Raw genomic sequence first — 17,056 nt, 5'->3', positions numbered from 1 at the left:
CTGCCTTCAAGACATGGAAGAGGAAACAGCCAAACAGATGATTGACTACAAAACCTGTGCCCAGTTGGATGTGGTGGCTCATGCCTGGAATCCCAGTGACTCAGGAGCCTGATTCAGGAGGATCGCAAGTTTGAAGCCAGCCTGGGCAACGTAACAAGACCCTGTTTCAAAATTCAAAAAAAAAAAAAAAATAGGGCTGGAAATGTAGCTCAGTGGTAGAGAGAGTGTTTGCCTAGCATGGGCAAGGCCCTGGGTTCAATCCCAGAGCCAGGGTGGGATGGGGGGACAAAAAAACACCTGGTTGAAAGCAGAAAGAAAATGGAGAGTTAGTCAGCCAGACAAAATGGCTGAGGAAGAGCATTCCAAGGACAGGGAAAGCATGCCAAGATCCCAAGAGAAAGAGAACAGGCGCCAGCAAGCGACTCCCAGTGACTAGCATTAAGGGTTCTGGGGCACGTTCTGAGGCAATGGGGCTGCAGAAGTAATAAGGATCAGCTGCAGGGACACAGTGTGCCCAGCTCAGAGCTGGAACCCAAGGGCAACAAGGATCCTTGAAGTCTTTTACAAGGAAAAGAAGGTGATCAAATTCACATTGTGGAAAGGTCATTCTGTGAGCAGAGTGGAGGGTGAATTGAAGAGGGAAAGGCTTGAGGCGGAGATGACTTGAGAAGAGATGGAAGGAGGGAGAGAGGAGGAGCAGCGGCCACAGTGCCGAGCACGTTTGAGTGCTCTCAATCAATCCCCATAACAACCCTATGCAGTGTGTCTTCTCATTATGCCCATTTTACAGATGATGAAACAGAGATGCAGTGAGATTAGAACTCCCGCCCAAGGTTCACAACTAGGAAGCAGCTTCTAACTCAGCCAACCCAGCTCCAGAGCCCATGAGCATTGCACGAATTTTTTTAAAAATTTTTTATTGATTTTATTTTTTTTAATACATGACAGCGGTGGAATGCATTACAATTCTTATTACACATATAGGGCACAATTTTTCATATCTCTGTATATAAAGTATGTTCAAAGTATGTATATAAAGTATGTTCAAAGGCCAATTCACACCTTTATACATGTACTTTGTGTTTTTTGCATTACAATTCTTAATACACATATATATCACAATTTTTCATATCTCTGCTTATATATAAAGTACGTCGACACCCAATTCAAGTCTTCATACATGTACTTTGTATAATGATGTCCATCACATTCCACCATCCTTGCTAACCCCCTGCCCCTCCCTTTCCCTCCCACCCCTCTGCCCTATCTAGAATTAATCTAATCCTCCCATGCTCCCCCTCCCTACCGCACTATGAGTCAATCTCCTTATATCAGAGAAAACATCAGCATTTGTTTTTTGGGGATTGGCTGACTTCACTTAGCATTATCTTCTCCAACTGCATCCATTTACCTGCAAATGCCATGAGCTTGTTCTTTTCTAATGCAGAGTAAAATTCCATTGTGTATATATGCCACTATTGTACATCGAGTGTTCTCTAATGTCATGGGATAATGAGGAGGAGATGGTCAAGAGGAACACTGAGGAGAGGAATGCCTCGCTAGTAGGAACCAATGGGAACAGGAGACACCGGCCCTTAAGGCACTAGCTGAAGCTTGGGAGGCAGACAGACGCACCCTCGGGAGAGGAGAAAGGCCCAGGGTAGAGGACTGGGGAACACCCATATTTGAGGATGAATTGAGATATAAAGCAACAATGAACCAAGAGAAATTTATGGGAAATAAATTCAGTGACACAGAGATCAAGGTAAGACCTACACAGTCAGTTTTTCACTGTAGTGTTTAAAAGCATACTACAGAGCCTGGGGGTGTCCCTCAGAACTAGTGTGTTGACTAGTATGTGTGAGGCCCTGGGTTCAATTCCCAGTACCAGGAAAAAAAAAAAAGAGTACAGAAGGCTGAGAGAAAATATTTTAACATAATTAATAAACATTCAAAATGTAATACTCTCATAATATATAAAAAGCTCCTGCAAATCAATGGTAAGTGGGACAATCCTACAGAAAAGAATTAGTAGCTCGAAAGAGAAAAATACAAACCTCAACCTCACCAGCAATCAAAAAAATAAAATTTAAAAAGTGAGACATCATTTCCTGTTATCTGATTGGGAAAACCATTGACTGTGTACCATGCTCAGAGTGAAGATACAGGTTATAGGCCCTTTGATAAACTGATGATGGGACAGTAAATTGGCACCATGTTTTTGAAAGTCAATTTAGTAGTATTTATCAAAATTTATATGTACACAAGTATCACCCACCAAAATTATACCTGAGCTGCAGAAATACTCATACAAGTTCCCAAAGGATGTTCATGGTAAGAACCTAAATACTCATCTATAAGGCAATTATCAAATAAATAATGCCTACTCTGGCTATTGTGTAATCATTGAAAATAATAAGATGGATCTATAGGGGCTGGGGTTATGGATCAGCAGTGGAGCACTCGCCTCTCACGCGCAAGGCCCTGGGTTCGATCCTCAGCACCACGTAAAAATAAATAAATAAATAAATAACGTTATTGTGTCCAAGTACAACTACAAAAAAAAAAAAAGTATTAAAAAAAGATGGATCTATATATACTGATGTAGAACAGATCCATGAGGCATTGTTAAGTGTAGAGCAATCGAATTAATAAAAAATATCTTCATTTATTAAAGAAAGAAGGAAGGAAAATATATGTTTGTGTTTGTATGAAGGAAAATCTGGAAAGTTCTACATGAAGCTATAGAGAGTCATTTCCTTGGTGAAAGATATGGGTGAACAGAGAAAGGGAAAGGATCGGAAGGGAGACTTTCAAGTTTGACTTTCTATGCTTTTTCTATTGCTTGTATTTTTTATAATATGCATTGCTTTATTTTTATAATACTAAAGCAGTTCAATTTAAGTAAAGGTCTACTGGGTTCAGCAGCCCAGCTGCGGCTGGCAACCTTAGAAAAAGCTGTTTCAGTGGAGTGATAGGAAGGAAGCCTGCTGCAGGATTCGTTGAGGAGGAAACAGGAGGTGAGGAAGCCAAGGCAGCAACTGCTATTTTTTGCACTAAATTTGCCCATGAAAAGGAGAGTACAGCGGAATAGAAGCTCAAGGGCTCCCAGGATGGAGAAAAGTGAGAAACTGAGAAAGACATAAGCAAGCTCAGAGCAGAAGGGAAGGAGTCCTTGAGGGACAAAGGGGACAGAAGCCAGGATCCTCAGAGAATGAGTGAGGCAATGGGTCCCCCAGCTAGGGGAAGGGTTGTCAAGAAACAGCAGAAGGAACACTTTGTGCTGACCCTCTAAGAAAGGAAGAAGCGGTTCATGCAAGCTCAGGCTGGCAGCTGCGGGAAGAGCGCCTGCATCTTCCCTGTTGAAAAGGAGGTGCGGACTCAGCAGTCAGAGAGGCAGACCTCCACCTTCAGGCTGGCAGGCTCTCCGGGAGCCATTAGGCAGGAAGGAGTGGAAATTCCCAGAGCTCATCTCAGAATCACCAGGTGGGACCTTCGCCTGGTGTCAGAGTCCTGGGACACCTCCCCACTCCTGTGTGGGACATCCCTCCTGGTGAGTCTCTGCGCGTCCTTCTGGGCAGCCAGGTCAGAAGTCTCCCATGAAGCCTGCTCCACTTTCTTCCTGTCCAACAGCCCTGCCTGCTACCAAGCCTTGAGTCACAGCAAGGGTGTCAGTGGCCACTTCAATTACAACAGCTGCGTGGAACAGCTGCAGGTAGGTGAGCTGTCTGGTCTCAGGGCTGCTAGGCACATATTTCTGATAGAAGGGACCTGGAAACTTCAGCCCGTCCCTGAGGTTGTTAAGAACTGGGGTGAAGAATTGCAGGACTTCAGAGTTCAAATCATTGAGTCTTTGCCTAGACGGTGCCAAAACTTTGCGCAAATGAACATGTTTCCATCTGCACTGTTCAATATGATAGCTACAAGTCTCATGTGGCTACTGAGCACTTGAAGTGCATCTAGTATAATCAAGGAACTGAATTTTTCTATTTTATTTTAATTAATTAACATTAAATAGCTACATGTGACTATAACCACCATCCTGGATAGGGTGTAACTGGAACAACCTTCTCATCTTTCTAAGGATCACCCAAGGCCCAGAAAGAAGTGACCTGTCCAAGTTAACCCTGACCATTAACAGCAGAAGCAGGACAGAAGCTTTTTTAAAAAATCCATTCCCTCAGGCATACTCATGTGATGGGATCCGTGACAATAAAACCAACCTAAGAGACATCAAGAAGTGGGCCACCTGGGAAATGTCCAGTCTGGCACCCCCCTTTTTTTTGGTACCAGGAATTGAACTCAGGGGCACTCAACAACTGAGCCACATCCCCAACCCTGTTTTGTATCTGATTTAGAGACAGGGTCTCACTGAGTTGCTAAGCACCTCGCTTTTGCTAAGGCTGGCTTGGAACTTGTGATCCTCCTGTCTCAGCTTCCGAAGCCACTGGTATTACAGGCATGTGCCACCACGCCTGGTCTGGACCCCTTTTGGCACCATGGTATTTGGTTGTCTGGGCCAGAGAAGTACCTAATCCAGCTGAGGCCAGGATCCAGCTCCTGTTACATCAGACGGAACATAGGACTTGAGAACAGATTTTAAAAAAAGTTTTAAAAACTGCTTAAAACCCTGTTCAGCCACCTCATTCTAAGTAAATTCTTAAGCTCTTAAGAGTCTTAGTTTCCACATTCAGAAAGTGCTGACTTCATGGGGTTGTAATGAAGATTAAAAGATACAATTCTGAAAAGCACTTTGCCCATGAAGCTAGAACCCAGTAGGCACTCAAGATTATGCTAATTGACCATAGTTGTAGACAGATGCAAATTCAGATGTACATGGGTGTCAGTCTTCAAAGCAGGTTTGCTGCTCTCCCTGGACTGGGGATGGAGTAGAAGAGGCATCATGTCATCCATTAATAAACTAGTTCAATAATAATCATCTTAACAAGAAAATCTAACAGTGTGCTCTGTGTGTGTCCCAAATGCTTTGTGGGTCATCCCTCATGCCATCTTCATCACGGCCCAAATGGTTGGATTCTACTATTGGCCCACTTCACATATGAGGAAGTTGAGATTCAGACAAGGAAGATAACTTGCCCAGAGTTGCTCACCTGGCTAAGCAACTCTCGTCTGCCTCTCTTCATGTGTAACAAGCCTCTGTCTGGTTTTAGCATCAAATGGCCAAGTGGCATTGCGTTTTCACCAACGTGGGAAAGGGAGAGGTGACAAATACTAAGGACTGTTTGGTGAACATTGAACCCAAGGGTCCTTTCCTTGGGAAAGGTCACCTAAATGAGTCAGTTAGGGGCTATGAGTATTCTCCAGGCCCTGAGACGCAAGAAGCAAGAGGACAGGGTAAGAGGAGGTGGGGGACTTGAGACCTTGTTCACTGGGGTGGGGGAGATGGGAGGGAGCAGGAAATAAATGTTGTATTTAGTAGCAAGTGGAACAAAATGCATTCTCAGTGGCACTCAATATTTTTCAAAAATGTGTTTGAACTTGGGTGATACTTTCACTTTTACCAAAAGGCTGTCTTTCCAAATTAGAGGGTGTTGGCTCAAAGGGCAGGATGGGTACCGATACAGATTTGGGATCCTCAAACTCATTGTCTAGTGCATAAGACAATAAAGAACAGAAACCCCCAAAGTTGGGGTTGAGGATTCTTTAAAGGTCATGGCATGGAGAAGTCCGTGAGGTTTTGATTCTGGAGGAGACAGAAAACAAGAAGGCTTAGGTCCAGGGAGAAAAGCTACCAGACTCACCAAAAGCTCAGGTTCTATCTCTGCTGATTTCTCCGGAGATGGGAAAGAGCCAGGAGCGGCCAATATCATGGCAAAGGAGAGAGAGAGAGCAGAGTGGTCCTAGGCAAACCCTCCCCATGTCTGGGACTCACTCATCTCCTCTGTGAAATAGCAAGACAGGCACAGAGACCCACAGCTCCCCCACCCCAGTATGAATTCCATGAGGCCATCAATCAACAACATATCCGAGAGCTAATCCAGAAACTTATTAGTCAAAGACATTAAAGCATCCCGCACCCTCAGGAGCTCCGCCCCTGACTTGAGCAATCCCATCCACCACTCACTTCCTCCGGTGCGTCCTCACCACCACCTCCTTCTTATAGGTCACAGCTGTCCTCCTGGAGGTGTCCCACAGGTGGAAAGCCCAGCAGCCCGGTAAGTCTTGGAATACCTACCCTCCCATGTCTCTCCTCTCTGACCCCACTCTCTGGGGCATCTCCCCCTCCCCCTTCTCCCTCAGCCTCCTTTTTCTCTTGCTTTAGGCTTCCCTGTCCCCAAAGGGAGAACTTCTGCTTGCTTCTTACAACCCTCTTCAACCACCACTCAGGGCCACTTCCAACCCACCTCCTTCCCTGGCCCTAGAGCCTTCCAGAACCAGCAGCCTTCCCTGCTCTTCTAGGACGGGGTCTGAGCCTGGACTGGACACTGAAGCCAGCATCTGTGGACTATGTTTAGAGAGAAGGAATGCTGGGATTGTAGGAAAATGCCTGCATCTTTGGTCATTGTTTAAAAAATTTTCCCTTAAGCGTTCGGGATCTTGTCAATTCCCCTGTGCTGTTGCGTTTGTGTGTAGCTCATTGGAGGTCATCCCACCCTTGGAGCTTCTGAACTACCTAGTGGGAGTCACCAAGGGGCTGCTGTTTCGGTTCCAGCAGGGGAGCTCCCACTGGGTCACAGAGAACATGACTGGGCGCTCAGAAGCCAGCAAGTTGAAGGGTGTTTGGTTTGTCATTCTGAAAAGGGTTATTTCTTTAATTGGGGGCTTAAGGAACAGCAAAAGATGGCAATGCACAAAATTCAGGCAGTGTGAGTGAACTATGCCCAAGAACTTAGCCACATCTCATGAAATTAACTTATAAATAAAGGCTTTGGGGTGTAGCTCAGTAGTAGAACACATGCTTGGCATGTGCAGGGTCAATCCTGCAAACAAACAAAACAAACAAAAGAAAAAAACTACTTAGCTTAGAAATATGTTTAAAATATGAGATGTGGTACTTTTTTAAAAGAAGCAGTGTTATAGACCGAAAATAATGCAAGTTGAGCCATTTAACCTAGTTGGAATCCTAACTAGATCCTTACTGGCCCTTGCTGAGCCTCTCCGCCTCAGTCTTCTCACCGGTAAACATCATAGCCATCTGTAATGACCAAGGGCAACTGCATACCTGTGAGGTACAAAGCAGACCTCAGCTGCACCATCTCCCTTCCCTGAGGCTGACCCTTTAGCCACCAGCCCAACCTCTAAAGAATGGTAAATGAAAAAACAAACACCAGCAACAAACATCCTCCCCAACCTCCAGGACTGGAGGCCTCTGGCCTGTCATGGTTTTCTTTTCTGACTTTTGGACCATCCATCCTGACTTGCATGGTCTCCCCCTGGATCCTCAGGCCAGCCCTGGATGCCCGGGATGCTGACCTCACCCATATACCTGCCGTCCAGCTGAGCGCTAGCTGGTTGAGAAGGAGGACTTACCCCAGCAACACATGCCGCCACTGCTGCCTTGGCTTGTCAGGTGATCTCTGCAGCAGCCCCAGCCCCGCTTCTCGCTGCTGGTGCCCATGAATGGGGAGGCTTGCCCTCAAAGCGCTCTGCACCCGCCATGCTCTGCATTCACTCTCAAAGGGGGTTCTCTTCTTGTTCATTTGTTTCCTTAAAAAGCATCTTTGAGGGGCTGGGGACTAAGTGGTGGAGCACTTGCTCTCACGTGTGAGGTACTGGGTTCCATCCTCAGCACCACATACAGATAAATAAACAAAATAAAGATATTGTGTTCAACTATAACTAAAAATATTTTTGAAAAGCATCTTTGATTTATCTGCTCTTAGAGGTGACCCATCTTTAACCTCATGACTTCCTTGGGCTTAGCTCTGATGAAACTTGCTCTTGACCTTGGTACTTCAGAGCCAGCAATTTCCTTTCAGGTCTTGCAGATATTGCTGGCCCAGCCAGCAGTACAACCTTCCTCTCCCACGGCCTCCCACCCTCCCTGCCAGACAGCGCCCCACCCTCCTCATGACATTTTTTTAGGTTCACGAATTGATTGAATCTTCTCTCTCTGTGTGCAGATCTTAGAGCGCTGAAGGCAATTTGTCTGTCCCCTCTCTCTTACAAGGGAAATAATAACTTCTCAGGGAATGAGGGTTAGGAATTCCATCACTCTTTGGGGAAAAAGGCATTATTTTTCCAGCTTCTTTTACTCTAGTTCAGCTTTCTTCTTTGCTACATATGATTTGACAGAGACTACCTTCTGCAGAGAGAAACGCTTCCTAGAACTTTTATTATTGTCGTCATTTTAATATTGGTATTTGCTTTGTAAGACACGGTACTCTTTGGTTAATCTTTTTTTTTTTTTTTAATTTGAGATGTAATTCACACAGCACAAGTCACCCATGTAGACTGTATAATTCAGGGGGTTTTAGTATATTATAACACTATTGCTACTGGTTTCAAAATACTTTCATCACCTTATAAAGAAACTCTGAACTCATTAGTATCCTCCCTCCCTCAAGCTCCTGGCAATTACTAGTCTATTTTCCGTCTTTATCAAATTGCCCATTTTGACCATTTCACAAACAAGGAATCATAGAGTATGAAGCCTTCTGTGTCTGGCTCTTTTCACCGAGAATAATGTCTTGAAGCTTCATCCATGTGTGATGTATCAGTGCTTCATTCTTTCTTATGGCTGGATAATATTCCACTGTATGGATATATATTTCAGTTTATTTATTCATTCATCCATTGATGAACATTTAGGTTGTTTCCACCTTTGGGAAATCATGATAAATGCTGCTATATACATTGTGTTCAAGTTTTTAGCAAACATAAATTTTCAGTTCCTTTGGGTCTATACCTAAGATGGGAATTGCTGGACGACATGGTTTAGCTCTCTGAGCAAATGCTAAACAGCTTTCCAAAGCAGCTACACCATTCTAAATTCCCAGCAGCAATGTACAAGGGTTCTGATTTCTCCACATCCTTACTGTCCATCTTTTTTAAAATTATGCCCAGTCTAATAAGTATGAAGTGCTTCCTGGAACTTTTTACTCCCAGATCCTTTTCTAACACTGGGTTCCATTTGGGGGTAAGTTACAAGCTTGACTATGGCCATAGGTCGTAATTCGCTATAAAGAAGTGGAAAGACGGTGATCTATGTTGTGATTTCAGAGGAAGCTAAGTTGATAGCTGGTTTGCTTTGGATTGCCTCTTCTTGGAAAACTGGGATAAGATTTCACCAGAATCTAGACCTCTGCTGTCCCCATAGCACGGGCAGAGCCCACAGAGGAAGACTAACTCTACAGGGAACAGAGGAGCCGGAGATGGAGGAAGGTGCACACCAAAGGACAGATGGAATAGTGTGTCTCCACCTGTCTTCTCTATTTCCTGCCATCCCTGCCTTTTATTCTGGGAGCACAATACTGGCACACCCTTACAGGACAGAATATGGCTGCCTGGAGCTCTCCAAGTAATGTTATGTCTCCATCCACTCGGAGAACTAGGCAACCACCAGCCTATCATTTTTAATATATTTTTAAGCTATACATTCTCCCCGGTCTGACTTTCTTCCTCCCAAAAGAGAAATGCTGGACCTCTTTTTTCCCCCAGTACCACGGATTAGACCCAGGGCTTTACTATAAAACTGACAGATGAATCCCTTTGTTTAGCTAAGCAAGTTCTCTACCCCTGAGTTACATCCCCAGCCCCTTTTCAAATTTTATTTTAAGGTAGGAGTTCACTAAGTTGTCAGGCTGGCCTCAAATTTGCAATCAATCCTCCTGCCTCAACCTCTAGAGTAGCTGGGATTACAGGTGTACATCACTGTGCCCAGCTTAATGCGAAGACTAATTAACTGATTTGAAGTTTGTTCTAGCACAAGCCTTCTGAATTTCCATGCTGCTGTGATTCAAATGGTCTTTCCATCTTGCTTCTTTGAATCCATGCATTTTAATGAATTTCTAAGTTTTCAAAATGAATTAATAAATAAAATTAGTTAAAGAAAGCTAAATAAAGGGATTCATCTGTCAGTTTTATAGTAAAGCCTTGATCTTGGCCTGCTTACTCCCGAACATTAAGAACTGAAGGGGCTGGGCACAGTGGCACCCGCCTGAAATCCTAGTGGCTTGGGAGAAGAGACAGGAGGATCACAGGTTCAAAGCCAGCCTCAGCAACTTAGCAAGGCTGTAAGCAACCTAGTGAGATCCTATCTCAAAATAAAAAAAAAATTTAAAAAGCGGGGACTGAGGATGTGGCTCGGTGGTTAAGCACCCCCTGGATTCAATCTGTGGTACCAAAAAGAGAGAGAGAGAGAGAACTGAAGGGCATCTCACATTTCCAAATGTTAAATATCCAGCCTCAATAACCAAACTTGTTCACCACTGAGGGACCCAAAAAAGGACTCTATATGCAAAGGAAAGTTTCAACAAAGTTTTGGGTGATGGCAACGTTGTGGAAAATGCCAAGAACTTTTCTCTAATATTAAAGGAAACTGTTAACTATTTACTTGTCTCATAGCCTGACTTCTTCTGTTATTTACCAATTTGAAGTGAAAGTTATTTCCACGTAACTTGCAAGCCAATGCAAAAGAATCCTTCCTCTCTTAATTTCTTGTGTGGGTGGGCAAAATCTTGTGGGGATGGGGAGACTTACGTGCAATAACCCTTTTATCTCCTTTCTAGGAAGGATTTAGATTTATCTCAAAATGGAAGAATTCAGTTGGGAGAATTACAACTTGGACGATATCTTAGAAGAATTATATAATAATTACAGTTATGGCACTGGCCTGCCCTCTATCCTACCAGATTCTGCCCCGTGCCGGCCAGAATCCCTGGAAATCAACAATTATGTGGTGGTCGTCATCTACATTCTGGTGTTCCTGCTGAGCTTGCTGGGAAACTCCCTGGTGATGCTGGTCGTCTTATACAGTCGGAGCACCTGCTCTGTCACGGATGTCTACCTGCTGAACCTGGCCATGGCCGATCTGCTCTTTGCCCTGACCTTGCCTATCTGGGCAGCCTCCAAAGTGAAGGGCTGGAGTTTTGGCACAGGCCTGTGCAAGGTGGTCTCATTCCTGAAGGAAGTCAACTTCTACAGTGGTATCCTGCTACTGGCCTGCATCAGCTTGGACCGCTACCTGGCCATCGTCCACGCCACACGCACACTGATCCAGAAACGGCACTTGGTCAAGTTTGTATGCTTAAGCATGTGGATGATGTCTATGATTCTGTCCCTGCCCATTTTAATTTTCCGTAAGGCTGTCTACCCACCCAATTTCAGCCCAGTGTGCTACGAAGACATGGGTAACAGTACAACAACATGGCGGATGGTGCTGCGGATCCTGCCCCAGACCTTTGGCTTTGTCATACCACTGCTCGTCATGCTGTTCTGCTATGGCTTCACCCTGCGCACCCTGTTTAAGGCCCACATGGGGCAGAAGCACCGGGCCATGAGGGTCATCTTTGCTGTTGTGCTGGTCTTCCTGCTCTGCTGGCTGCCTTACAACCTGGTCTTGGTCGCAGACACCCTCATGAGGACCCACTTAATACAGGAGACCTGTGAGCGCCGCAGTGACATTGACCGGGCCCTGGAGGCTACAGAGATTTTGGGCTTCCTCCACAGCTGCCTCAACCCCCTCATCTATGCCTTCATTGGCCAAAAGTTTCGCCACGGACTCCTTAGGATCATGGCTACCCATGGCCTGGTCAGCAAGAAGTTCTTGGCCAAGGAAGGCAAACCTTCCTTTGTTGGCTCTTCTTCAGGGAACACTTCCACCACCCTCTAAGACTGCCTGCCTAAGTTGCAACCCTGGGGGTCCCACCTTTCCCTTCAGGGTGACAGATATCTAAGCTGCATGTGGTGGCACCCACATCAGTGCAGCGCCTCCGTTGTGGTGACAGGAAGAGCACGGCTTAGAAATCCTGTCCCGGTATTTCACTCCTCTCCATAATTATATGCCAACTGTTAGAGCTGATCCCTCCTACAACTGGACCCAACACACTGTCTTCTAAGAAGCACAAGTCAAAACTGCAGTGAGATACTACACAGCACCCATTTAGGATGTCCATTATCAAGGAAAAAAGCACAAGACAAATTAGCAAGTGTCAGCAAGGATATAGAGGAACGGGAAGTTTCACGCACTGCTGGTGAGAATATAAGATGGCACGCCACTCTGGAAAGCAGCCTGCAATTTTCCATGAAACATTAAACATAGAATTACCACATGATCCAGAAATTCCCTTTCTAGGTATGTACCCAAAAAAATCAAAAGCAGGGGCTTGAACAGATATTTGTGCACTGATGTTCACAGCAGCATTATTCACAAGAGTCAAAAAGTGGAAATAACCCCAAGACTCATCAACAAATGAATGGATCAACAAAATGTGAAACATACATACCATGGAAGATCACTTGGTAATTAAAATAAATGGCGGACTCACACATGATCCAGCGTGGATAAGCCTTGAAAACGTTATGCTAAGGGAAATAAGCAAGATACAAAAAGGGACAAATATTTTGATGCTACTTATATGAAATACCTGGAATAGTCAAATTCACAGAGACAGAAAGTAGAATAGTGGTTACCAAAGGCAGGGGAGGGAACAGAGGGAATTTATTGTTTAATAGGTCAGAGTTTCAGTTTGGGATGGTGAAAAAGTCCGAAGATGGACAGTAGTGATAGCTGAACCATAATGTGAAAGTAATTCATTCTGCTAAGCTATGCATTAAAAATGGTTAAAATGGGGGTTGGGAGTGTAGCTCATGGGTACAGGGCTTGCCTAGCATGCATGAAGCCCTAGGTTTTATCCCAACACCTGAAAAAAAAAAAAGTGTTAAAATGGTAAATTTTACCTCAATTAGAAAAATAAAAAAAGCTGAGCCCAAACGGCACTTTAAACACTGAACCAATGATGGGATTATCTACCTGTAATTTCTTGTAAAGTGAAATTATTAAATATCTTTTTTATAAGCTACTTTTTGTTGGCATTTATTTCATTGCTTCCAACCCAAAGCATGTAAACTGCTACATGTAGGGATGAGCCAACATCCCGAGGAGGGCGTTTCCAGAAATAAATCCCTTTGCTGGCTGCTGGGTCCATGGAGAGAAGGCTGGGAAGAGATGGAGCCTGGTCTTCCACCCCACATGCCCAGCCAGCTCAGGCCCCCTGCTGCTGATCATGGTCATCGGAAGAAAGATGTTCTGAGATCCTCAGGGCTCCTCAGGTCCTCGGGTGACACAGGAGTCAGGAGCGTTGGGAATGGGTCTTTGGAGGTGCAGAATGCTGACCCGCCTGGGCTCAGGAAGGCAGGGAGCTCTGGATGAAGCAGCAGCTCCCACTGTGAGACTCCCTCACACTCTCCTTTCTCCTTTCCAAGACACACCCTCATCATTCCGGGTGTGACAAAACAGGGCCACTGCAGAATGGGGAAGTGATTTATAGTCTGTCCTAATAAAAACCAGAATCGATATTCAGTGTGTATTGAGTGCTTGCTGTTGCAGGGAGTTGGGATACAGCAGCGCCCCAAACAGCCCTGCCCTGGCCGAGCTCACTCTCACAGGGCCGATCTCTGAAAGGGTCTTTGACAAGAGGGGCTCTGGCTCTGAGCTGCCTGTTAAGAGAATCAGAAAGCAAGAGGGATGGAACTCCCACTGTCCCAAGCAGCGCTTCCTATTAACCACAGTCCCGGAGCCGGCAGCGAGGCAGGAGCAAAGTTCTGGGCTGGGGGCTCAGAGCAGGCACTTCCACCGTGATTCATGAAAGTGCTCTTCCTATTGCATTCAGCAAACGGGATTAATGCAGTGTCAACAGTCCCTGTCCTGAACTCATTCTGTGCCAGGTACTATGCCAGGTACTTAAGAGCAAGCGTAACTCAGAGGCTCCTCTGATTCAGTAGGACGTCACCTATTTACCAAACAGCCCAGTTGCCCTAGGGACCAGTGCTGTTCTGCCTGGGCAAGACGGCCAGCCAGATGGCTCCCTGAGATGACTCTCCAAGGGAGGAGGCCAAATTAGGCTTCACTCTTATTCCAGGACCCTGCTCTCTGCTCCTCTAACAAGGCCTGGAGGAAACACGGTTCTCCAAGGAAACCAGAGGGTGCAATGAGCCCAGAGAGAGGGGGGGCTGAGATTAAATTGCACTTATGTGGATTCTGGATATTTATCCCAGTATCTCTCTGTGTCTCCCTCCCTCCCTCCCTCCCTCCACCCTCCCTCTCTTCCATAAGAACATTCTTGGAACAAATAGTTTCGCAGCCAAGTCACCACTAGGACAGGGCAAATCCAGAGCTGCCTTTGAGTTATTATTTCCTTTCTTTCCTCCCTCATTCCTGGGCCTGAGTCCCAATTCTGAGGGTTCAGTTCTGAGCCTAGATCTGACTGCTCCAAACTGGCCTTTCTAGCTTATGACATAGTTCCTCCACTTGCCTAACACCTGCTGTCTTCTTTATCCATCTTCCTGAATCAATAATACCTCTCCCCACCACAATCCCCAGTCTCTGCAAGACGGATTCCATTTTGTTCATTAAATCAAGACAAACTCCTGTCTAGTTGAGGGATCATTAAGAAGTGCCCCTAGTTTACGTGTCACATTAAAACTCACGGTGTGCAGACCCACATGGAGGCCCATTGCACCATGTAATAGTAGAGTTAAAAAGGCCTAAAGAGTCTCAAAATAAAACACAAGGAAAAAAAAAAAAAAGCCTAAAGGTCCCCTGGCCAACTCTTTCTATGTGTAACTATAGGAGCAAAGGTCTAAGCAGAGCAAACTGGCCAAAATGTCATGGCTGGATAGTAGAATTGGAATAAAAATTCCAAGTTCTACTCATTTTTTTAAAAAAATCTTATTTTCGCTTTAGTGACAGTGGTGTTTCAGGCAGCTGAGAGCTGGGTGGGAAATTGTATGTGACCTTCTCAGAACATTGCACTCACGGGCATAGGACCTGTGTACTTTTTCTGTGCCTGCACTCCTTGGGCCCTGGAGCTGGGTTATTGGGTCTCCATCATCCTGTTGGATGTAGGGATCAGCAGAGGCTGAGGGGCCTGAGGAGTGGCAGCAGGCCATTCTGAGCTGTCAGGCAGGATAGTTAAGGAGACTCTCAGAGTTCAATGCAAAATTCAAAGACAGGCAAAACTGAACCCTCTTTTGAGGACACGTACTACATCAGTCAGGGCTCAATTTGAGACAGAGCCACTAGCAGGTGGGATTTGTGATGGAAAGTTGATACCATGCAATTGTGGGCACTGGTGAACCAGACTATGCCAGGTCATTGACTTTGCTTCTGCGAGGACCTGAAGCTGGCAGGACAGACAGCCCGAAAGCAAAGATGGACATGAAGTGGGGAGTGGGGAGGGTGAGCTGGAGCCTACAGAAACACGCTGAAACTGGCCTGGGTCCAAGTTCAATGGGTAGATGGCACCAAGGTACTGCGGCCCCGGCTGCTGCCCCACGCCTACAAGACAAGCCAGCAGGTAAGCAACAATGTGCGACCGTCGGGTGCCTTGCTCTGACCTTCCAGAGCTTGAAACATGTGCAGATACTACTCCTCTCCCACCTGCCAGGTCTCACATAGGAAATCTGCTGGCCCACATCACCTGCAAGTACTGCAGGGAGAGAATTGGGAGGAACAGTTCCATTTTAGCTAAGTGGATACCACACAAAGCCTCCACACAACACAGATGCAAAGGCCAAAGAAAACGGGGTGCAGGAGGCAGGTGCCAGCACCCTAGGAAGCATTTACTGCTGCAAGAGGCAGTCGGGGCTTTCGAGGGCACTGATGGATGTCTGAGATCGAGGCAGTATCCTAGTCTTTAATCTTGCTTTAGATGTAAGTTTTCTGTAGCAGGTAGTATGTATACGACTCATCTTAAGAAAATTTTTAGTCTTCAATATAAATGAAAAATAAGGAGAAAGTGACCAGAAGGACAAAGGACAATTTTGAGAACTATTGCAGGGAGTTGAGTCCAGGAGCTTGGGGGTCAGAACAAACCAGATTATAAGATATTATCACCCACAGCTGGTAGGACAGTAAATAGGTGTGATCTTTGGAGAAGACACTTGATACCTAACTTGAATGCACAGGCTCTCTGACCCAGGAATTACACTCTTAGAAATCTGTCCGGCAGAAAAACCCACATGGATGGACACATTATAAAAGCCAAAGCTTAGAACCAACAGTAACGTCCATAAATAAGGAACTGCTTCAACTCTGAAGGTATGTTCATACCACAGAACACACTGGACGTGGTGGTTAGCAGCTAGGTTGCAATGAGCATGCTAAGTGAGAGAAGCAGGGACAGAAGATCATGTGAACCTTGATTGCATTTACACAAAATGTCCAGAGAAGACAAGTTTACAGAGACAGAAAGCAGGTAAGCGGTCACTCGGAGCAGGCAGAGCAAGGGCAGGGGGACATTGACCGCAAACAAGCACAATGGGTTTTCTTGAGTTGATGGAAATATTCTAAATCTGGATCGTGGTAATATTTACACAACTGTGTAAATTTACTAAAAATTGCTGGCTTGTGCTACAGTTTGAACATCTGTTCAAGAGTCATGTTGAAATTTAATTGCTATTGTAACAGGACTGAGCTGGAGGCTTTAAGAGGTGATTAGATTATATGGGGTCTGCCCTCATCAGCAGGTTAACACCACTAGCTCCGAGTGAATTATCCTGGGAGTTCCTGATTAGAAAGATGAGTTCTCCTGGCTTTCTCTCTGTCTTGCATATGCTAGCTTACCCATCTGCCATGTCAGGACACAGCCAAATGACCTCCAAGCTAACCAGTTCATGACATTTTGTTACAGCAGCAGAAAATGGACTAAGGCAGATTATATACTTAAGCAGATTGTGAATCTTATAATATACCTTTACCTTAGTAAAGCTGTTTTAAAAATAATCTTAAATAATGAAGTGGGGCTGGGGTGTAGCTCATTAGCAGAATACATGCTAGGCATGTGTGAAGCCCTGGGTTTAATATCCAGCACCAAAAAAATTAAATTACAATATAATAAAGTAAAATAATGTAGTTTTATGAATGATGTAGAAA

At 45.2% G+C, this 17,056-nt stretch overlaps 2 protein-coding genes across 2 annotated transcripts in view; one reads left to right on the top strand and one right to left on the bottom strand.

Moving 5' to 3' along the window:
- Positions 1-16,795, bottom strand: part of Tns1 (tensin 1) — a 248,433-nt gene extending 231,638 nt beyond the window's left edge. Inside the window, exon 1 of the mRNA XM_077110303.1 lies at positions 16,790-16,795. The gene's annotated coding sequence lies outside the window, so the exon portion shown is untranslated. The remainder of the gene's footprint in view (positions 1-16,789) is intronic.
- Positions 10,715-11,794, top strand: Cxcr2 (C-X-C motif chemokine receptor 2). Its single transcript, XM_076866430.2, has one exon. The coding sequence runs from the start codon at positions 10,715-10,717 to the stop codon at positions 11,792-11,794; it is 1,080 nt and encodes a 359-aa protein (XP_076722545.2).
- Positions 16,796-17,056: the final 261 nt, after the last annotated feature.

This window comes from Callospermophilus lateralis, chromosome 9 (assembly GCF_048772815.1).
Source record: "Callospermophilus lateralis isolate mCalLat2 chromosome 9, mCalLat2.hap1, whole genome shotgun sequence".
In the NCBI taxonomy this organism is placed as follows: domain Eukaryota; kingdom Metazoa; phylum Chordata; class Mammalia; order Rodentia; family Sciuridae; genus Callospermophilus; species Callospermophilus lateralis.
The sequence above is the reverse complement of the archived record's forward strand: the minus strand, read 5'-3'. Positions and strand labels throughout refer to the sequence as shown.

Coding starts and splice junctions, on each gene's coding strand:
- Cxcr2 (XM_076866430.2), top strand. CDS start 10,715: ATGGAAGAATTCAGTTGGGAGAATTACAACTTGGACGATATCTTAGAA.